Source organism: Leptodactylus fuscus, chromosome 4 (assembly GCF_031893055.1).
Source record: "Leptodactylus fuscus isolate aLepFus1 chromosome 4, aLepFus1.hap2, whole genome shotgun sequence".
Classification (NCBI taxonomy): domain Eukaryota; kingdom Metazoa; phylum Chordata; class Amphibia; order Anura; family Leptodactylidae; genus Leptodactylus; species Leptodactylus fuscus.
The window spans coordinates 132,223,500-132,248,081 of NC_134268.1; the positions used below are offsets into that span (position 1 = coordinate 132,223,500).

General features: G+C 40.9%; 2 protein-coding genes across 3 annotated transcripts in view; one reads left to right on the top strand and one right to left on the bottom strand.

The window, feature by feature from the left end:
• Positions 1–24,582, top strand: part of ICE1 (interactor of little elongation complex ELL subunit 1) — a 205,076-nt gene that overhangs the window by 175,380 nt on the left and 5,114 nt on the right. The gene's annotated exons all lie outside the window — the stretch shown is intronic.
• Positions 1–24,582, bottom strand: part of GALNT4 (polypeptide N-acetylgalactosaminyltransferase 4) — a 57,056-nt gene that overhangs the window by 18,771 nt on the left and 13,703 nt on the right. The window contains exons 3-6 of the mRNA XM_075271172.1: positions 16,006–16,175; positions 14,291–14,480; positions 12,198–12,383; positions 2,652–2,769 (exon numbers count right to left, since the gene is read on the bottom strand). Coding sequence (XP_075127273.1) covers positions 2,652–2,769; positions 12,198–12,383; positions 14,291–14,480; positions 16,006–16,175 — 664 coding nt within the window. The remainder of the gene's footprint in view (positions 1–2,651; positions 2,770–12,197; positions 12,384–14,290; positions 14,481–16,005; positions 16,176–24,582) is intronic.

Genomic DNA, 24,582 nt, shown 5'->3' on the forward strand with positions numbered 1-24,582 from the left:
CCATGAATTGGTCCAAACTGGGCTGGTTAGAGGCTCCCTCCACCATGAATTTGCCCAAACTGGCCTGTTTAGAGGCTCCCTCCACCATGAATTTGCCCAAACTGGGGTTTTTAGAGGCTCCCTCCACCATGAATTTGCCCAAACTGGGCTGTTTAGAGGCTCCCTCCACCATGAATTGGTCCAAACTGGGGTTTTTAGAGGCTCCCTCCACCATGAATTGGTCCAAACTGGGGGTTTTTAGAGGCTCCCTCCACCATGAATTTGCCCAAACTGGGCTGTTTAGAGGCTCCCTCCACCATGAATTTGCCCAAACTGGGCTGTTTAGAGGCTCCCTCCACCATGAATTTGCCCAAACTGGGCTGTTTAGAGGCTCCCTCCACCATGAATTTGCCCAAACTGGGCTGTTTAGAGGCTCCCTCCACCATGAATTGGTCCAAACTGGGGTTTTTAGAGGCTCCCTCCACCATGAATTGGTCCAAACTGGGGGTTTTTAGAGGCTCCCTCCACCATGAATTTGCCCAAACTGGGCTGTTTAGAGGCTCCCTCCACCATGAATTGGTCCAAACTGGGGTTTTTAGAGGCTCCCTCCACCATGAATTGGTCCAAACTGGGGGGTTTTAGAGGCTCCCTCCACCATGAATTTGCCCAAACTGGGCTGTTTAGAGGCTCCCTCCACCATGAATTGGTCCAAACTGGGGGTTTTAGAGGCTCCCTCCACCATGAATTGGTCCAAACTGGGGTTTTTAGAGGCTCCCTCCACCATGAATTTGCCCAAACTGAGCTGTTTAGAGGCTCCCTCCACCATGAATTGGTCCAAACTGGCCTGTTTAGAGGCTCCCTCCACCATGAATTTGCCCAAACTGGCCTGTTTAGAGGCTCCCTCCACCATGAATTGGTCCAAACTGGGCTGTTTAGAGGCTCCCTCCATCATGAATTGGTCCAAACTGGGGTTTTTAGAGGCTCCCTCCACCATGAATTGGTCCAAACTGGGGTTTTTAGAGGCTCCCTCCACCATGAATTGGTCCAAACTGGGGTTTTTAGAGGCTCCCTCCACCATGAATTTGCCCAAACTGGGCTGTTTAGAGGCTCCCTCCACCATGAATTTGCCCAAACTGGGCTGTTTAGAGGCTCCCTCCACCATGAATTTGCCCAAACTGGGCTGTTTAGAGGCTCCCTCCACCATGAATTGGTCCAAACTGGGGGTTTTAGAGGCTCCCTCCACCATGAATTTGCCCAAACTGGGCTGTTTAGAGGCTCCCTCCACCATGAATTTGCCCAAACTGGGCTGTTTAGAGGCTCCCTCCACCATGAATTGGTCCAAACTGGGGTTTTTAGAGGCTCCCTCCACCATGAATTGGTCCAAACTGGGGTTTTTTAGAGGCTCCCTCCACCATGAATTTGCCCAAACTGGGCTGTTTAGAGGCTCCCTCCACCATGAATTGGTCCAAACTGGGGTTTTTAGAGGCTCCCTCCACCATGAATTGGTCCAAACTGGGGTTTTTAGAGGCTCCCTCCACCATGAATTGGTCCAAACTGGGGTTTTTAGAGGCTCCCTCCACCATGAATTTGCCCAAACTGAGCTGTTTAGAGGCTCCCTCCACCATGAATTGGTCCAAACTGGGGTTTTTAGAGGCTCCCTCCACCATGAATTGGTCCAAACTGGGGGTTTTTAGAGGCTCCCTCCACCATGAATTTGCCCAAACTGGGCTGTTTAGAGGCTCCCTCCACCATGAATTGGTCCAAACTGGGGTTTTTAGAGGCTCCCTCCACCATGAATTGGTCCAAACTGGGTTTTTTAGAGGCTCCCTCCACCATGAATTGGTCCAAACTGGGGTTTTTAGAGGCTCCCTCCACCAAGAATTGGTCCAAACTGGGGTTTTTAGAGGCTCCCTCCACCATGAATTTGCCCAAACTCTGCTGGTTAGAGGCTCAATCCACCCTGATTTTCAAAACAAATGTTGGTGCCAACCTCAACTTACTACAAGGGCCAAATTCACTGCTGGTGACAAGCTCTCCTCACTGCAAGTGCCAAATACACATGTTTCAAGGTGTTTTCCTACTGTCAGAGAGGTGGTATTGAGTGTGTAAAGTGTGTAGTTGTTAGGCTGTGATGTTGGGGTAATAGAGGGTCTTTGGTGTGTTAGATGCCCCCAGACATGCTTCCCCTGCTGTCCCAGTGTCATTCCAGAGGTGTTGGCATCATTTCCTGTGGTGTCATAGTGGACTTGGTGACCCTCCAGACACGGATTTGGGTTTCCCCCTTAACGAGTATCTGTTCCCCATAGACTATAATGGGGTTCGAAACCCGTTCGAACACACGAACATTGAGCGGCTGTTCGAATCGAATTTCGAACCTCGAACATTTTAGTGTTCGCTCATCTCTATTCACACTAGCATTCTGCAGTCCGTTGTGTGGTTTCTGTCACACAGAGTACTGCATGTCCAACTCTGTGTCCAATTTTAAAAAAAACTGTTTCACGGTGGAGAGCATAAAACGCTCACCGCCGGACATCTTTCAAACCCATTCAAATGAATGGGCTTGAAACATGCCGGCAGGTTTCTGTCTCTTGCCTCTGTTTTGTGCAGGAAACAGAAACCTGCAGGACGGAGACCGGGCGCAGATGTGCACGAGCCCTTACACAGATACTTACTCTGAATGAAAGCTCCAAGTTTTCGCCACCCCAGACTTCCATGCCCATGTCATAAGTTCCAAGGTATTCAAAATATTTTTTGCTTACAGCAAATAATCCACCAGCCATAGTTGGAGATCTAAAAACATAAAACAAAAAAGGTTTTAAAATAAAAACCAGACAGATAGAATTTCCAGAGTGACATATTTCAACTCAATATAGAAATCATTGGCGTCTGCATCGTTGCTATGGAGAAAAGGTTCCATTTTAAAGTAAAAAATGTTTTCAAAAACATATATATATATATATATATATATATATATATATATATATATATATATATATATACATATATATACACACACACACACACACACACACACACACACACACACATACGTAAGCTATATTGTCAGGCTATAACATTTATCAGCAAAAGTGAAATAATGTACAGTAATATTCAACATGTCACCCTACACTCAGCTAGGACAGAGCAGTTAATATATTTCAATTAATTTGTCCTGAGGGTTTCCGATGATTCTGTTATTTAACAGAATCATCTAATTCAATCTATCCCTCATAATAGAAAGGAAGATGCCAATAGGGCCAGCCAAGCACACGGGAAACCCAGAAAGGTGCTGGGGGGCCCACTAGGGTTAAGCAATGTGTTCTTCCATCAAGGATAAGGAATAAGAGGGCACTGTACTGTAAAGGGACACTATTATATAGGGGCATAAGAGACCATTATATGGGGGAATAACGGGGCTGTGTATTGTGTGGGAGCATAAGGAAACATTATTTGGGGGAATAAAGGGGTACAGTATGGGGGCATAAAATGTAGACTAGAAAAATCTAAAATCGATTTATCCCATACAGTGACTGCCACTGAAGGAAAAGAATAAATAAATTGCATTTTAAGTCATCATTCTCCTCTCAAGAAAAGAAAACATAAAAACAAAAAAAATTACTTTGGCTTTGAGAGATTAAAATATTTTACTAGAAGATGCAGCATTACCACATGGTACCAGTTGAGTCCTGCTGTGTATCTATTCTCCATTAGAATAGCAGCCCACAAACCGTTTAGCCAGTGATATATGCCATGCAGGCTTTCTCCTCCCACCACAAACTATGATCAAGTTTCTTCAGGGTGCCATTAGCTGGGCAGTAGGACAAGGAGGCTGAAAATAGATTTGATTCCTCCTGATGCTAATTTACTGAACTTCATTTTATTAAAAAAATAATAATTTGAAAATTCTCCATATTTAAAAACAAACAAACAAAAAAAAAACAACCCAGATTTTAATTTTTTGGTAAGTGTGTCTACCCAGTCTGGAAAGGCTTTTCAAAGGTTACTAGAGATTACCTACAACTACAGACAGGGCTAAGGTTTAGTACATTTTTAATTAAATTGACAGAAGAGATCCTTATATTTGAGACCGTTAAATTATATAATGATCCAGCAAAAATTTGTTACAATTTAAAACCTACCAGTCTATTATTGGAAACATAATTACAGTTAAGTAGGGAGATAAATATTCTGTGCTGACAATATAATTAAAGTGACTACCACAAGTATCACTCACCATGTGCATAATACAAAGCAAAGGAGAGCTCTGTTACGCTTAGATACAAGTCAGAAGCAAATCTGTCAATGAACAGCTTATCTTTGGTTACTGCTAATGTTAGCTTGGCATGTTAGCAAGTCAAACTGGAAAGGCAGCTTGTGGACACTGGATAAGCAGAAGTTTCACCCGCTACTACAATTTACGGTAAAATAATTTTCAGGCCATGGCCCTATGTAGCGAAACAGCAAAAAAAAAAAGAAACGTGGCAGAAATGCATCACATTTTTCCCCTGCAGTGTTTTCATTGCGTTTTTGCAGAGTTTTCTTCTGCAGTCTTTCTACCTTTATTATAGCTATACGGAAAAAGCAAGCCTTTTCGGGGGTATATTTTCAAAAATGTGGGCGATTTTGAAAATGCAACTTTTTGGCTGCAGATTTTTTTCTGCAATGTGTGGATGGGCTTAGCCAGAGTCCCATTAATTTGCAGTTCCTGTAAAACCCAGCTTTTTTTTGTGAAAACACAACATGGGGTGCTTCATTCACCATTGTGTACATGCATTTGCATATTATCTGATCTGCTCCAGGCAGTTTTGACACACTGGATGGGAACACACCTTTAGGGTCCATTCACATGGAGTAACGTGCCGTGTGACCTGGCACGTATACTCCGCAAAATCACGGCCGCAAGATAACGCGGTGTATATGATCCAGGCTCCCATTGAAATCAATGGGAGCTTTTAAAGCGCTCAAAATCTCACACACCGTATATGTGCCAGGTCACGCAGCACATTACTCCGTGTGAATGGACCCTTAATCCAAATTGGCAGTTTGCCAATTTTAAACATGCTGGGAAAAAGAAAATCTAATTTGTCGTAAAATTCTAAAACAACGAGAGCTATGAAGGCAGCCAGAAGTCAGAGTTCTCCTGAAGCGGAGCTTAGGGGGATCATCGACGTCAACAATACACACATTATATGGCGTCCCAGCGAGCTGCTGAGATGGCGGAACAATCAAAGGCACGTCGTGAGGAACAAGTTCAGCAGCAAGACAGCTTGAGAGCTGCCGAAACGCCGAAGCAGGCAAACCAACGAGAGCAGCAATTTGCTGAATATAGGTGGATCATCGACACCAACAACACGCAGACGAAGTCTGTTGGATAAATGACAAGTTATGCAGAACCCTTTCTTTCTCAATTTATGTCTCTATTCTTTCTATACTTAGAAGATGTAGTTGAGCACACCAGGTGTGTGGTGATGCCCTACTAGACTAAAATATGGATATTTAACAAGGAGAGAGGGAGAATTGGTGGGGATTGCGCTCTTTTAGTATAACCCACATGGACAGTTTTGTGAACTATTGTGGGAAGAGGCTAATAAAATAGAAATGTAAAAAAGTGTAATTTTTGGAATAAGCAATTTTTTTTTTACCTAGTGAGTTAAGAGTTTGTGGGGATAAAATTTGTTGACAGATTTCCTTTAAATTTGTCAGGACATTATGCAAAAACCATATTTTGGCATGACAAATCGAAGGTTGTTGTCAAAATGTCCATGACTTGTGCAGCAGGGAAATGCAAAACTGCAGTAATCTGAAGCAGAGTAGAATTACAAGTGAGACGTATCGTGTTGTATGGATCACGATTGTTTGGCTCACAACATTCCTCCCTCTGTTCACTACAATAGACCTTTGTAGGCAGCTTCTCTTTAGCATTTTAGACAGAAGGCATCAGAAATAGGATAAAACACCATTTCTGTAGGCCATTTTGCATGAATCTGATTTGTAGAAATCTCTCACTAACATAAAACACATGAACATTATGAAAAGAAACATTCCAAATAATATCAAGAAAAACTGACGCTCAATTCAAGGAAAAGATGGAACAATTAAATTGTAGTTAGAGTCAATTTCGTATATACAGAATAACAGAACGTGAAGATGTTTTACTAGTAATAGTTGATTTAAAATTTTTTAAAAAAACTACTATGCAAGGTACTTAATGGGGTTGTCCCATAACAAGGATCCTATCTATACTGCTAGTTTATGTGGATATAAGTCTTTTCCTAAATACATTGCTTTATCAAAACTGCTTTGTTTGGCCGCTATCTTAATTTATTCACTTCATTGTTGACACTGGCCCTTGGCTTTATTTGCTCATTTGTCATGTGAAGTAGCTGCCTGCTCTCAAGGGGGGAGGGAGGGGCTGACAAGCAATGGAGCTCCTCATATAGGGGAGGGGGAGGTGAGAGCTCCGGGATTACTGTGCTGTCTATCGTCTGTCAATGTCTGTAAAGCGCTGCGGAATATGATGGCGCTATACAAGTAAGCTTAATACATAAATAAATAATAATAATCTTCAGCTTTTCCACTTATCAGACGGTTTAATTGAATTTGGCTGATAAGGGCTGAGATAGGGAGTCCATTACCTCTGTATGTAATGCAAGCTGACTCAAATCCAGCTATGCTACATCAGTTTCCACATCACAGTCATACTGTGGATCATAGCAGATAGCAGAGCAAGTGAAACCCCACCCACCAATATGAGAGAAATCCAGGAAGTGAAGAGAGTACAGAGCCTTCAGGCTGCAGAACAAGAGTTATGGGAATACCCCTTCAATTAAATAGAATTGCCAATGCTGTGTCTACTAGCTGTACCTAAGTCTATGTCATGTTTCTGTAAAACACTGCAAAGCTAATACTAAAGCTGACATTTCAGGACCTTATACTGGGAGGAAAAGGTCATCGCATGGTGACCAAACTGTGAGAGTCACAGGAACGATGGGCAATAAGTGAGAGAGGGGACTATAGATGGAGATGATTATGTGTGAGGTAAAAGGAGGCAATTTGACAGAAGTAAGGCAGAAGAACAGGGAGGCAGGACACTGGTGACTCTGAGGTCAAACAGTAGCTCTCAATAGTATCTGCAGGCAGCAGAGAGACCTGCTGTTCTCACAGCAACCCATGCAAGAAAATAGAGGTCAGATTGTGATTATGTGACTTATTACTTACAAATGGTGAAATCAGGAGAAAAGAAAGACGCTAAGTGGACAACTAGCACTACTGAGGTGACATTCTTTCAGACAATATAACGAGTTGCTGGAGTGTGCCTTTCATGTAATCAGTGTGGTTAGCCATCTTTTTTTACAACTGTATTTTACGATTTACAAATACATGATTTTATAGTTATCCATTTTAGGGACTGTCACATCCACTTGCGTACTATATAAACTGTTCGCTTCCACAATAGACAAAACAGAAGGACTTTAGATGGCCAAATGACACCCACACTTGCACCTGCTGGGTGTTTTTGTGTGACGCATTTTCAAGTACAGACATGCTAACAGATCTGCATGAAAAGTTAACAAACAAATCTAACTAAACATGACAGCCTTGATCTGCAGCTAGTTTCCATTTTCCTGAACAGAAATGGAAGCAATGAGCTCGAAATCAAAAAAATGCATGTGGGTAATTATTATATGAGCAGAAGTGAACGTCACACTTGAGTTGTGCTGTGAAATTTTCTTTGTTTTATTCATATATACAGGTAGAGTAGAGTAAAACGTTTTTCGGTATGAAGATACCGTCATCAGACTCTTGATAAAAGTTGTAAACAATGCGAGAAGGCATGCATCAAAAATTGTGGTGAGTATCAGCTTGAACTCTGCCTTGCTCCACGCAGGGTCCGCTTGGAATGAACAAATTTGTAGCAGTAGGACGCTGTGTATCGGCAGGGGTGAGAACGTCAAAGAGAAAGGGCACACGCTTTTTCTCTTTGGCGTTCTCGCCCCTGCCGATACACAGCATCCTACTGCTACATATTTGTTCATTCCAAGCGGACCCTGCGTGGAGCAAGGCAGAGTTCAAGCTGATACTCACCACAATTTTTGATGCATGCCTTCTTGCATTGTTTACAACTTTTATCAAGAGTCTGATGACGGTATCTTCATACCGAAAAACGTTTTACTCTACTCTACCTGTATATATGAATAAAACAAAGAAAATTTCACAGCACAACTCAAGTGTGACGTTCACTTCTTATAATGCATTGCGAGTTGGGACCCTACGTTCACACTAAAAGTCTCCAACTGCATCCCCCCTACACTATTATATGACCAGAATACGATGACATGGACCTTTTAAAAATGGCATCATGACAACCTGTCTACACACTTCTCTGGTACTACATAAGCATAGAAAACAAAGACACTCAACATCTCCAAATTAAAAAAATATATTATTATAGTAATATTTACATACAAAATTACATATACAATAAGATAAAAAGATTGACAGATAGTCAGCACAAAAAATGAGTAATCACATCTCTTGGTAGTAAAGTATATAGTATATAATTATACATGGGATGTGTGACTCAATGTAAATAAGATGATATAATATATATATATATATATATATATATATATATATATATATATATATACACATACACACACACACACACACACACACACGTTATTAACTCACAACAAATGCGCAAAAAAACAGCACTAGAAGATGAATATAAGTGCCTTCTGACGTAATTCACAGATGGAATACACCAAGTATTGTAATTATAGCAACATATTCAATGTGGATTCTTATATAAACAAATAGACAAAGTGTCCTACCACATTGTGTGGAGTATGTGGATATAGTTGTATATTCCATGGTTTATAGTGTGCATAAGGGAAACATAATGGCAGGTAGCAAAGACATTGCATATACTGACACTGCATGTAATATGTAGACCACCATGGGCGCTCCTGGGTGTATACTTATTACTCCCTACATGGGTAAACAATTGTGACCTATTTATCAGTATACTGTATGTCAGCATATGCAATGTCTTTGCTACCTGCCATTAAGTTTCCCTTATGCACACTATAAACCATGGAATATACAACTATATCCACATACTCCACACAATGTGGGAGGACACTTTGTCTATGTGTTTATATAAGAATCCACATTAAATATGTTGCTATAATTACAATATTTGGTGTATTCCATCTGTGAATTACGTCAGAAGGCACTTATATTCATCTTCTAGTGCTGTTTTTTTGCGCATTTGTCGTGAGTTAATAACGTGTGTGTGTGTGTATATATATATATATATATATATATATATATATATATATATATATATTATATTATATACACACACAAACACATATATACCGTATTTTCCGGCGTATAAGACGACCCCCGACTTTTCCAGTTAAAATATAGACTTTGGGATATACTTGCCGTATAAGAAAATAATCATTGGTCTCAGTTTGGTGCCGTCAGCTGTACATGCTAATACCACTGTAAAACTGGACTTCTCATGCGCTGTTGTTTTAATTAAAATTGTTTCATGCACTTTGTGCACAGGTTTGGCATCCATGGATGGAAAGAGACACCCACAACATGCGGTATTTTTCATTCTGATGTTAGGAGGCATTCAGGGTCTAAACTAAAGTGATGGATGTCAGAAGAAATACAATAGAAATAAATAGGATCAAATCTAATTTCAGATCTCACTCCTGCAGTGAAGCTATGCAAGAAGAGAAAAAGGGGCGGGCCAGATGGGTGAAGTAGGCGTGGGTTTCTCGGCAAGCTTGAAACCACGCCTCCTTCACCCGTCTGGCCCGCCCCTCCTTCACTGCCTCTCAGATCTCGCAGTGAAGCGACACAGGATGAAGGAGGGGCGGGCCAAACAATTGAAGGAGGTGTGTTTTTCTCGGGACAGCGCTGCTCTCCTTTTGCCATCCCCAAGGCTTTCAGGACGCCTCCAGTAATAGGATACAAGGGCCAGAGGGATGCGCTCTGACTAGACCCGGCGCCCCGACTTTGGAGAAAATTTTCAGGGGTTAAAAAGTTGTCTTATACGCCGGAAAATACGGTATATATACTGTATATCATCTTATTTACATTGAGTCACATATCCCATGTATAATTATTTTATACTATATACTTTACTACCAGGAGATGTGATTACCCATTTTTTGTAATGACCTCTTGAGGGAACATTCCTGTGCTGCTATCTGTCAATATTTTTATCTTATTGTATATGTAAATTTTATTCTAATAAAACATGTGTATATATATTTTTTTTAATTTGGAGATGTTGAGTGTCTTGTTTACCTTATTTTTTCCTTGTTTTCTATTGTGAGTATTCCAGAGGTAACGGTACGTACTAGAAAGGGTTAAATACTATAGGGAGAATGTTCACCTGGGCTATGTAATCCCCCAAATTGTGCTATGTTGTTGTTACTACACAAGCATGTGGTTACTTAAAGGACGCTACACATACAAATACTGTCTGAGAACATATTCCAAAAATTAAATGTCCACAATTTTTTTTTTCTTATCATCCTTCTTATTTTTTTCTTAACATCCTATGGCTCCTTTACAGACGCATGTGTCATGTGTAGCATACTAAAACGAAAACTGAAATCTAAACCGGCCGTCATGCTCTACTTCACCTGCCTACTATTTGTTAACTAGCAGAATAGCATGGAAGGGGGATAGATGTAATAAAGACTAATTGTAAATGTGCTTCTTTTCATCCTAAATGCATTGGAAGTGGCCCCTGCAAATAAACACTACTCCAGTCAATGAACTTACTTTATATTACCAATGGTAGCGCAACTATTTTCTATCTTCAAAATGACCCAATGATGGACCCAATCAATGTAAAGCCATTACATGGTTGCTTGGTTCCACTGAGATCTAGGAGTTCGGCTGAAATATGGGCCTTAAATGAAGTCTACATTAAAAAAAATCACTTTTATGCCATTGCAGGAGTACTCTGCGGTTACCATTAAATGCTGCCTCATAACAAATTCAGGTTTTGAAGTGTGGTGACCACAGGAGAAAACAAGTGCTCCAGCAGGTGTGGTAACACTCTAGCACATGGAACAGATAATCTGCACTGCACTTTGACACATAAATGGTATGTTCACTGTTAGGAGTAATGTATAGCTTGTAATATTGTAGTTGTTCATTGTAATGAGTTATGTATAACCCTAAGGGCGGGTTCACACCTGCGCCCAGTCTCCGCTTTCGGATTTCTGTCTTCTCCTGAGAGATACTGGACAGGAGACTGAAGCCTGGCGGCCAGTTTTCAAACCTATTCGCTTGAATGGATTTGCAAAGTGACCACCTGTAAATGTCTTCTGCCTCTCTGCAGCGAAAAGTTTTTTTTTCTTTTTAACCAGACACAAAGTCAGACATGCAGTATATTGTACAGGATATTGATACCGTTACCAAGTACAATTTGTCCTGCAAACAATAAGCCAACATGTGGCTCTAGACAAAAAAAGTATTTTTTTATATATGCCAAAAAAGTGAAAGTGGCCCTTATGGTGTAATAAGGTTGTCCTGGGCTCTGAGACATTCCCATAACTCTGAATACGTAAAACGCTACTTGGCTTTTGCTACCTTTTGCATGCCACTGTGTAAGAGGTTCAATGTGTGGTGCTAGAGGCAAAAGTGTGAATGGTTTCTGAATTTTTGTGTCTTAGCTACCTCAAGTGGCAGCAGCTATTTGTGTGGATGTTGGGGGTGCTTCACTCCTTTGTAGCCCAGTGTGATAGGGGAGTGTGGGAAAGAATATGAAAGCACAGTACCACTTTTACCGTCACCTCCAGGGTCACGTGTGTGTGTGTGTGTGTGTGTGTGTGTGTGTGTGTGTGTGTATGCCTGGAGGTTGTTCACGATCGTGACATTCATTACACCTCTAACAGGTATAGAAGAGATGTGGTGTAGAAGAGATTTTGGTGGTGGTGGACTTCCTTAACTCATACCAAATTAAAATTTGTACACAATTAAAAAGTGGTACTTGCATGCCTGTTCACACTAAGCAGCCCTGCCAGCCCAACATAATAAGAAAGTGTTTTAAAATGGTGCTCTATGTTATGCAGTGTTAAGATATTCAGAATTTGCTGTGAAACAAATGTTATAAACAAGCTAGATACTTTCAAATAACTAAATACACAAAAGACCATGCTCTCCTTATATTATACCTTATTGGATCTATTCTAGATTTTCTTCTTTGACGCTCCTGTTCTGGTACAGCGTGCCACTGAAAAGTCAACCGCCAGTCAAAGCCACCGATCATAGGTTCTCCTGTCTGCATGTAAAACTCAAAGGTATTCCAGTCAATGGTGTCAATTACAGGACAAACTACTGCAGTTTCATTTTCTCCAATCCTGTAAGGAAACATCATGACTAGTAGTTAGCAGTCATTCACCTATTAACTATAGATTCAATTTCCTAATCATAAACAGTAATTACAGCCCATATTCTATAAATTAAAGAAGCCAGAAATGCAGAAAGTCAAAATAGTTTCCCTGCTATAAAACTAAAAAACAAACCCATGTAAGGTTATAACAAAGAGCAAAAAGAGGAGGGCACTCACCACTCGGCAGTTTTCTTCTTAAAAAACACAGTCTTTTATTAAAGTGCATTTAAAAACATCTCCTGGTAGGGAGCAATAGCATCATGGGCAAAGAGGCAACAGCCATTTCGTGCTCTCCAAAGCGCTTTCTCAAGCCTTGAGAAAGCACTTTGGAGAGCGCGAAACGGATGTTTCCTCTTTGCCCAAGATGCTATCGCTCCCTACCAGGAGATGTTTTTAAATGCACTTTAATAAAAGACTGTGTTTTTTAAGAAGAAAACTGCCGAGTGGTGAGTACCCTTTTTTTTTTCTCTTTGTTTGTTATATTTACGCACACTATGGGATGTTGAGCACGCCACAGAAGCGGCAAGGACAATAGTGAAAATTCATATTATGGTTGGTCGTCATATAAACTATAAGCAACATTGAACCCCCAGTTTGAGAATGAGCAGTGCCACCTACTTCTACTTTTTGCGTTTTCCATGTAAGGATATTTTTACATTGCACCTAATGCACCAGTTTAACACCATGTGAAAGTAGCTTAAAATCAGTTGCATACCAAAAATAAGGTAGAAATCCATCCTTTTTAATAAAACAATATACAGTAAAGGATGGCACCTTCTTTTATAACTACAAGTATATATAAAACACAAAAGAGTGCAATCTTTATTCTGTTATATGTAATAGTGTATTTCCACACTAAGTTACTGTATATACTCGAGAATAAGCCGACTTTTTCAGCACAGTTTTTATGCTGAAAAAGCCCCCCTTGGCTTATATTCGAGTCAGGATCCAACTCAGGGTTGGACTGGCAAGCACCTGAATAAATTAAACGAAGGGGGAGGTCCTTTAGTGCTACTGCTCCGTGATTCGCTTGTCATGTAGGTTACGTGACTGTGATGTCATCAAAGGTCCTGTAGCCACTAGAATGTAATATCTGCAGCTAAGTCAGTGGCCATTATCTGCAAGATTCATTGAGTCTTATAGAAGATGTCTGTCATATGGAGGAGAGGAAGCTACAGTAAAGTGAAAATAAAACACACAGCTACCTGCTGAGGTTACTATTCCTAGTAATGTCAGGCATTTGGGATTATTAATTTAGTTTCAGTAACTCCATGTGCCTCACATTAATAGCTGTTAACCCCATCATGTCCCTCATATTTACCCCTGTGTGCCCCACATAAGGGTTACTAATATGTGAGACACATGGGGGTACTAATAAAGGTCCTTACTTATGAAGATACCTAATTATTACCTCCATATGTCCCACATATCAGTAACTCTTATGTGAGGCACACAGGGGGTTAATGTGAGGGACATGATGTGGTTAACTGCTATTACTATGAGGCACATGGAGTTACTAAGCTGTAATGCACATGACCAGACTTTTTATCTGCAATGATGGATTCCCCCCCCTAGACTTATACTCAAGTCAATAAGTTTTCCCAGGTTTTTGTGGTAAAATTTGGGGCTTCGGCTTATACGCAAGTATATCCGGTATACTGTGAAACAGCATATTTTTGATTATACTTCATCATGTCAGTATAATGTCTCATTCAAACAGGCATATCGTATGCGCATGGACTAGAGTCTATATTACAGATTTAACCCCTGGATACAGTTCTACTGACCTGAACTCACAATATCATAAATCCCAAAAGGTTGGGAGAGGACAGATGTTACACTAGGAATATGGCCTGTTAGATCTTAAAAAAATACCTCTCAAGCAGTGGTTCCAGCCAGCCACTGACGCATTCACAATGGCAGTCCAAGAATGTCAGCACATCACCAGTTGCGTAGGTTGCACCAATTAACCGTGCTCGTACAAGTCCTTCACGTTTTGTTGTCCTAATTAAACGCACCCTCTCCAGTGAGCTGATGTAGTTTTCAAGCTGGGATTTTAAGAAAACTATAAAAACGAAGGGGGAAGAAAAAAAAAACAAATTGCGAAATTCATTTCCAATAACATTTTTATGGATTAGTTTTGTAAACCATCTAAAAGTCTCAATAATTAGTTTGTGCAATTCTAAAATCCTGAAGAAGCTTTATACCTTCACCCCCATTCAAAATCTGCACCTTATATTTTTTTTACATAAAACTGTTCTTATGTAATCTTATCTTAAGACTGACCTTCCAAAAATGTCACTTTTTTGTTATTACAGATTTTCAATTTATGGCTCATATAAATATTACTGGTACATAACTGGTGCATTTTAACCTTTCAACAATCAAAGACATTTTGATCAGTTTTTACTAGTTTTTGTTTTTGAGAGGGGAGATAAACAGAAATTGTCAACTACGGCACCTGCATTTTAAGGTTTATAGAGTTTATCATGTACAATAAATGTACAGTAAATATTTTTGGTGGCTGTTATGGATGTAGTGATAGATATGTTTTTATTTAAAAACAAAAAACTGTCTACTTTTATGTTTTTCTGCATCTAAGTAGTTAAATTGTAAGTATGATCTTGGATTGATGGTGGGGATAGTTTCATCCCTGCAGCTGCACATGTTGCTCTCCACTTCAGTAAGTGATAACTCAGTGTATATAAATATAAATATAGATATACACACACACACACACACACACACATATATATATATTATACATACATATATATATACATACACACACAGTGTGGGCCATAAGTATGGATATACCCAGATAAAACGGAAGTGGTTGCTGATATCACCTTACCGTTTGTGGCATATTAGTACATGGAGTACATGGGAGGGGGGAAACATTTGATGCCATGTACAAAGTAAACTTGAATCCAAAATGGCAGCTTTGCAGAAAGCCGCCATGGGCATCACCCGGCCTCAAATGTTTCCCCCCCTCCCATGTACTAATATGCCACAAACGGTAAGGTGATATCAGCAACCACTCCCATTTTATATGAGTGTGTCCATATTTATGGCCCACCCTGCGCGCGCGCGCGCACGCACGCACGCGCGCACGCACGCACGCACGCACGCACACACACACACACACACACACACACACACACGCGCGCGGTCTTGGTGAGATCTCTGGAATAGATAGATAGATAGATCTCTACAGGCAGATTTGTGGCGTTAAAACAAAAACAAAGAAAAACTTCACTATAACAACATGCAGGAAATAGTGGGATGTGTGGGGGCAGTTAAAAAGGTATAAATAGTTAGGCTTTACTCTCTTATTATACTACAACCCTAAAGAGAGAGTTCACAATTTATAGGAATCTCTCACAAACATGACATGCAATAAATATTTCATATGCTTGTAGCCCCATCATTATGTTTATATATCTTTATAATATCAATATGAAAATGACTCATTTCTTCATTTAGAAAACCGGCAATTAAATGATTTAACAAGAGTCATTAAATTGTAATTATTGCACATCGTAAACCACATTTACTGTATAACATACACCTTACAATTCCTTATGTACCTTTGTCACTGAAGTCATCAACTAATATGATTTCTCTTAAAAGTACTGCTGGAGACATTTCTAAGACACTGTGTATTGTGCGCAGTAGAGTTGATATTGCCTCATTGTAAAACGCAATTACAACAGATGTGGTTGGAAGCTTCCTGTAGTTGTAAGTTTTGGACTTGCATCTGTAAAAATTATATAAATGTTACTTAAAAGGTAAAACATTAATACAGTATACACAGTTTTTATGGAAATGGATAAAATACATTTCATACATTCATGGTGTTGAAAAGATGTCTGAATGCACACATTTTAGTGGGATTGCTAGTCATATAATGAGTACGAAAGTATATAGGATATGTTATATTTCAACATGCCTAATCCTTTGTTCTTGTGGGATGAAGACTGCCAAATGCTCTTGGTCAAAAGAAACATGTATACCTGGCTGACTGGGAAGTAAGGGGGCGTTCACACTACCGTCGGTGTCCGAAAGGTAGTGTTCGCTCCTAGTGTCCGCTCAAAATCTGGCACGGACATTAGGAGCGGACAATAGTTGTGTCCGTGACACTTGTCATTTATTTAAATGGACATCGGGTGCGTTCTTTTGCACTCCGTGCCCTTCCTTCCCTGTCCGCATGTAAAGATGTCCGACTTCTCAAGCGGACAGAAGAACCCTACATGTCGGGTTTTTCTGTCCGCTTGAGAAGTCGGACATCTTCACTTGCGGACAGGGAAGGAAGGGCACGGAGTGCAAAAGAACGCACCCGATGTCCATTTAAATAAATGACAGGTGTCATGGACACAGCTAGTGTCCGCTCCTAATGTCCGTGCCAGATTTTGAGTGGACACTAGGAGCGGACACTACCTGTCGGACACCGACGGTAGTGTGAACGCCCCCTAAGAGAATACGGCTAGATTCACACCTAATTTTTACATTCTGTTCAAAGGTACCATTTTGTTGGGGAATTCTGCTATAAAAACATGCTTATTTAAAAAAAAAAAAAAAAAAAAAAAAAAAAAAAATGATCTCGCCAATGATAGACTCCCTTTAAAGATTTGCAAAAGTTCCCCTGATCCCCAAAGACAGAGCAATGTATCATTGGTACACAATGAATACGGAACAGAAGTGTACAGACTGCCAATATGTGAAAGCTCCAAATACTGTAACTATTTGTACAATTTATCTCATCTATAGAACAGATTAAGCAGCTATAGCCAATGGAGGAACATGCAAAGTACATGGACAGTTATTTAGATAAGCACATGGAGCCAACAACTACCAGTAATAAAACCTGCCTAACTCGGCTTTCCTTTACTTCTCTAAAAGAAGAGCACTAAAAGCAAGCAATAATACTGACAGATTTGAACTGGCAGAAAACTAGCACTGTGTATAGAAGCATGCTCCCAGAATAATGAAATACAAACCATCTAGTAATTGGAATAGAAAAACTAAAGCAAGCACAAGAAAGTCAAACAAAAGGCACAATAAGGGATAAACAAGACATTCCATTAAGTACATGCACTTAGTATTGGAAAGATGCCACCTTCGGCACAATGCTTTAGGGCAAAGTTTTTCTATGAAGCATAGATGGAACGTATGAGAAACTGGCAGAGAGCAGAGAAGGGTAGAAGTTAAAAACGTAGCCATTTGCAAAAGACCTCGTGTTCCCTGAGGCATCACATACTATACCACTGTTACATAAAAGAATAATATGGTCCAAAAGTGTATGGTCTGCTATGTGAATACTCCAAACCCTTTCACTAATAAAATGGCTTTGAGGCTTAGATCCAAACCTAGGGCACATGTGTCACAGACGTTAAAGGGGAAATATAGTATTAAAGGGACAATAAACCTTGAAAACAAAGGGTAAAAACAAAATAACTATATGATACAGTTCATCTTGCAGACACAGAGTGGGCAGACGGTGCTTCCTGCCTCTGTGCAGTGCCGTTACCGACTGAAGACTGGCTGCAAGCACTAGTATGACACCACAGAAAGCTGAAGAGGGAAGGGGGTCTTAGCGCCAATGCAGTATCATGATGTAATGGACTGTTATTCGGAGCATGAGTTATAACATCTAGAGGAAGGGTTACACATATGGGGTTTTCATTTAATTTCTGTACAGCACCCAGCTTTCCCAGATTCCTGAAAACTAGCTATCTGTGATAGAAAGAGGTTTATAGATACATAGATTGTACTTCAGCAGAAATTTGTATTACAGCATAGACTGGAATGTTACCCAATACAACTGTCATGTTAAGGAACAATTACTGAAAAAGGAGGACAATTACCTTTGGTATATTTATACTCAGCTTACCCTGAAGCCTTAAATGCAAATCAAGCAAGCCTTGGTATGATTTGGGAGCAAGTGTGTGTGTATGTGATTTATTTTGATACATTTAGAATTCAGCTCTCCCTATTACTTCACGACATGCTATGTTACCCAGAGTCCGGAATGGGGAATCCTGGAATGCTATGGTATGGTTATATTTTCAGGTAAATATTTAGTACTCAGTATTCCTTATTACAGCTCCACATGCTATGTTACCCAGCTTTCCCAGACATCTGAAAGGCAAATCTAAAACTCTGGATCAAGAAGTTTATTTTATGACAATTTATTATTCACCAGTCCATAATACAGCATTAACTGGTACGCTACCCAAATTTCCCAGGTCCTTGAAATACAAATCTGCCATGGTATACCATCCTATTTAGTACATACAGTATTGGGGCACTGCTATTCAGAATACTTATCCACTGAGCACTCAGGTAATTATGCAAAATACTGCAGGAATATGGGAAAAAGGGGCATTATCAAGGCATAACCAAACATAATAGCATTGCAACATCTATCTACATCACATGACCCAAGCACAGGCCTCGCAGTCCTTGAAGTCAGGCAGAAATGCCAAAGAGAACAAGGACTCACGCCGAAGCCCATGAGTGGTAACACTGTGGTTTAGGTATGATCACCTCCCTGGGTCTTTGGGTCTCATACTTATTTTGCTTTCGGTTTTGCACACACTGAAGTATAATAATTGGAGTTCTGATTCGGACTGCAGTCTATGGCAAATTCCCTATGTAACTATTGAAGCTTGCTGCCTTCAGACTTCAGTAGTTACTATGACAGGCCAAGGACCCTTCAGAAGGCTGCTTTCTGCCATGGTTATGCATAATCATTGCATGATTGTGGGAGCCGCCCCATTATCGAACATGATATAAAAAGTGAAATTAACCACTTAGAGGCTGTGTTTAAATAAGGCCATGGTATAAGAGTGGTTAAATACCCATAATCAGCGTCATCTCTGATCATGGGCAATGTTGCCGGGTCCCTGCTGTGTAAAAGAGCGCAGACCTAGCGGCTAGTGCGTCCACTCCGCTTCAGCGCGCACACCTTATTTTGTCACGTGCCCTAGGACGTACATGTACACCCTGGTGTACATAGGGGTAAATTGTACCACTATGAAGTACAATTTGTCCTCTAAACATTAAGCCCTCATAGTTATACAAAAGTTACCGTATATACTCGAGTATAAGCGGAGTTTTTCAGTACAGTTTTTGTGCTGAAAGTCCTCCTCGGCCTATACTTGAGTCATTACAGCAAATTATAGTTACAGACCTGGCATCCGGACCCGGCATACAGAGACCGGAGCGGGTGCCGGGCCGCAGGAGCGTGGCGATGCTATTTATTTCAAACTGCAGAAGTACTTACGGTACTTCTGCTAGCAGGCCCAGAACGCAGACCCTGCCTCCCGCTCCATCACACGCCGGGTGACGTGGCCACGTAACCTCAGGCCCGCACCCCGCGTGTGTCTGCGTTCCGGGCCTGCTAGCAGAAGTACCGCAAGTACTTCTGCAGTTTGAAATTAACAGCATTGCCACGCTCCTGGTAGGCCCGGCACCCGCTCCGGTATCTGTATGCTGGGTCCGGATGCTGGGTCTTTAGCTATAATGGTGACGCTCTGCTCCGCTCTGCTCACAGCGGTAATGCCGGAGCTCTTGAACTCAGGCATCTCCGCTGTAAGAGTTACAGCGGAGGAGCCCTCTGCAGGTGGAACTTGAAGCCTCTGGAGAGAGGAGGGAGCGGGTGCGACCGCTCTCTCAAGTGAGGACCTGAAGTGCTGAGGGAGATCCCCTGCCGCCGGCAGGAGCACTGAGGACGGACCTGAAGGAAGACCTAGGCCGCCGGACCTGATGGGGAACAGCGGCCGGCCGATGGCAGAAGCGCTCAGGGGAATTCCTAGCAGCCGGGGATTCCCCTCAGCGTTTCTGCCAGCGGCCGGCCGCAGTTCCTCTTCAGGTCCGGCCGGCTGAGGTTCTCCTCCAGGTCTGCCCATCAGCGCTCCTGCCGGGGATTCCCCTCAGAGCGCCTGTAAAGGCTCCCCGACCGGCAGTGCTTCTCTCTTGCAGGCTGCTCTATGCAGCCTGCAAAAGAAATGACGATTGTAATGCATTGTATTAGTGATCAGACCCCCTGGGGTTCAAGACCCCTAGGGGGTCTAATAAATTCAAAAAAATAAAATTAAAAGTAAAAAAAAAAAAAAAAAAAATATTAAAAATTCAAATCACCCCCCTTTCCCTAGAACACATATAAAACTAATACTGTTAATACTGTGAAACACATACACGTTAGGTATCCCTGTGTCCGAAAACGCCCACTCTACATACCTATAAAATATTTTTCCTGTACGGTAAACGCCGTAGCGGGAAAAAAAAAAAAAGTTGTCTAACTGCCCCTTCCCTAAGACTGTTTCCCCCCCCCCCCCAACTTGGAATTCAGCCTGGCTACAGCCAGGCTGAATATAGGGTATCTGCAGTGCTCCTATTCCGTCGAGAAGGGGTTAATAGGAGCACTGCAGATACGCTGAATTCCAAGTGGGGGGAAAAAACCCAGTCCTCAAGCTCAGGGAAGGGGCAGACAGACAACCAAAACACCCCCTCCCCTTTCTCAGCACCTACTGCACCCAAAAACTCCACCCATTTTAATTTTTGAAATTTTCCAGTAGCTGCTGCATTTCCCCCTCAGCTTATACTCGAGTCAATAAGTTTTCCAAGTTTTCTGTGGTAAAATTAGGGGTCTCGGCTTATATTCGGGTCGGCTTATACTCAAGTACATACGGTATGTGGTTTGGATTGTGTGGAGACAAAAACAAAAACTGAGAATTGGGGTGGCAGATTATAGAACACACTGCCAAGGACTATAAAGAACGTATAGTCCTCAAAAGTGCAACACTGAGTATATTGCACATGCCTGCTTACACAACTGTGTACCTGAAAGTGCAACAGACTGTCTTCAGAGTAAAGCAACAGTGGAAGGAATGGTGTCCGTTATACGGTGGGTTGGCGGTAGTTGAGGCCTATAGCACTGAGAGAAGGCTCTGCTGCAGAGTAAATGAATTCCCTAGAAGTCATATAAACAGTGCATATGGGTAAGGCATCAGATGAAAACCACACAGAAGTCAAATAAGGGCGGGCTTCATTGTCTAATCAAATAAAGACTAATTAGGTTATTGTCTGAGATGGCTTAGTCCTAATACAGAGTTAGTAAATGTGAAAACACAGCCTTATGCTGCATGGTCTCATGAGCTAGAATGAAATGTTTCCATTAATTCCAGTTAACTCAGAGCTTACCCAACTCTCATGCACTAGGTAGATGGGTTATATTCCACAATTAAATTGACCTATTATGGTCTATGGATCATTAAATCTTTGAATCCAGTCACTAATTAGTACTTGGATGGTGGATGGAGAAAATAGTAAGTAGAGTAGAAATAATTCATAAAGTAGTCAGATTTCTAAAATGCCTGATAAGATTAGGTATACACGGTTATTTGGTCCTTCATTCCAAAGACGGGAAATTTTACTAATAGGCATTTATAGATAAAAAATAAACACACTCTTTCTTTCCAGACATATTTTTCCTCATGTGACCTCTCAGGTCATGTTCACACAGCTGATGTTTAAAGGCTGAACAAAATCAAATGCGCAATCTGAGGCTGGGCCCAGGATCTCTGATACAATTGAGCAGTTTGAATCACTGAGGGCCCGCATGCAGAAATGAGGATATGGTTTTAGTGTAGTTGTTGGGCTTAAAAGGAGTATTCCCATCTCAAGGATCCTATAAAAAGTGCTAGCTTATGTAAATTCAAGAGTTTTCCTAAATACATTGCTTTAGCAATGGGGCTTCGTTTGCCTGCTATACTAAATTATATCTCCCATAATTTACAAATAGTTGTCAAGTCTCCTTGGCTTGTATCTGTTAACCTCTTCCCGCCAATGGCACTTTTTGACTTCCTGACCAAGCTCGATTTTTCAAAACTGACATGTGTCACTTTATGTGGCAATAACTTTGGAACGCTTTAACTTACCAAAGTGATTTTTAGACTGTTTTTTCGTAACACATTGTACTTCATGTTAGTAGTAAATTTTGGTAGATATGTTTTGTGTTTAGTTATGAAAAAATAGGAAATTTGGTGGAAATTTTGAAAAATATGCATTTTATAAAGTTTGAAATGATGTGCATTGCATACAGATAGTCAGACCGCCAAAATTATATCATAAATCTCATGTCCCAGATCTCTGCTTTATGTCGGCATCAAACTTTAGTCACCCTTTTATTTTTTACGGACATTAGAAGGTTTACAAGTGAAACAACAATATTCAAAATTTTTAAGTAATTTCCAAAACCCATTTTTTAAGGGATTAATCCAGTTATGAAGGGGTTCTGAAAGACCCCTGTATTAAAGCCCCCCATAAATCACCCCATTTTCAAAACTGCCCCCCTTAAATAAGCCAAAGCAACATATACCTAGTATTTTAACCCTATAAGTGCTTAACAGGAATTAATACAAAATGGAGGTGAAATTTTCAAATTTGATTTTATTTTACTAATATTTTCATTTAGCCCTAGAATTTGCACATTCACAAGGGGTTAAAGGAGAAAACGCATCCCACAATTTGTTAGGCAAGTTCTCCCGACTACCACAGTACCCCACTTGTGGGTGTAAACTAATATATGGACGCACAGCGAGACGCAGAAGGGAAGGCGCTCCAAAGAGCTTTTAGACGGCAGATCTGGCCGTGATCAGTTTCAGGAACCATGTCGCATTTACAAAGCCCTTGAGGTGTCAAAACAGTGGAAACCTCTAAAAAGTGACCACATTTTGAAAACCACACCCCTCAAAGAATTTATCAAGTGATGTAGTGAGCATTAGTAACCCCGAAGTGAATGTGTAAGCTGTGCGGAGTAAATTGGGTACACCAAATCCCATTCTATTTTCCCACCAGCTCCTATGACACGGACGGGGAAGAGGGGCATTCTGGGGGATCAGCGCTGGTGTATTATCTCTCATAAGCTCTAAATATGGGGTGTCCTCTGAAAACGCTCGCACAGCTTATACATTTCCTTCTAGTCGCAGCCACTTACGTTCTAATGATTTGGCGACTTTTGGGTTTTTTGTCTTCACATTGTACAAACTAGATTTTTATTTTTATTTTCTGGCAATGTGGCCATATGAGGGCTTGGTGTTTGTGGTATTAGATGTGCTTTTCAATGCCACCATTTTGGGGCCTGTAACTTATTGACTACATTTTATTAACTCTTTCTGGGTGGGATGTAAAAGGAAACATCAATTCTGGCATTGCTTTTTAGCATTTATTTGTTTTCCCGTGCAGCGTACAGCATAAGTAACATGTTACCTTTATTCTGCGGGTTGGTACGGTTACGGCGATACCTCATTTATATTATTTTTTAATGCACTGCTATTTCTGCAGAACAAAATTCAATTTAGGGGAAAAAAATAAATTATTTTGGCATCGCCATCTTCTGAAAGGCATAACATTTTTATTTTTCGGTAAACAGAGCTGGTTGAGGGCTTATTTTTTGCGGGATGACCTCTGCTTTTTTATTGGTACCATTTTGGTTTTCATTTGACCATTTGATTACTTTTTATTGAACGTTTTGTAAGGGAAAGGTGGTGAATAATCATTATTTTTTGTGTTTTTCTACGTTTTTTTTATGACGTTCACCGCTCGGGTTAAATAATGTTTATTGTTCAGGTAATTACAGACGCGGTGATACCAAATATGTAATTTTTTTTTTTCTATTTTTCTTTAATTTACATAATAAAACATTTTATATGGGGAAAAAGGGATTTTTGGGGCTTTATTTATTTATAATTTATTTTAAACTTATTTAAACTTTATCACTTTTTTTTTCTGTCCCCATTGATCTGCTGATCACTGCTTCACTAGATGTATCTGCAATACACGTGTTACATGTGTATTGCAGAACACAGGAAGCTGTCATCCTGTGTAGACGCACAGGATGACAGCTTCCAATCCTGGCAGGATCAGCCAGGTAAGTGAAGGGGATGGCATGGGAAAGACCCGGGGGTCACTGATCAGACCCCCTGCTGCACCCTACGAACACCGGCACCCCCGAAACCGGCGCGGCGGGTGCCAATCATTATATCACGATCCCCGGAGATGCCGGCGGTCATGTTGACTGCCGGCATCGCAGGTGTTAACACCCACGATCGGACCCGGTTCCGACCACGGGTGTTACAGGGCATAGTCAGCCGTGTATTACA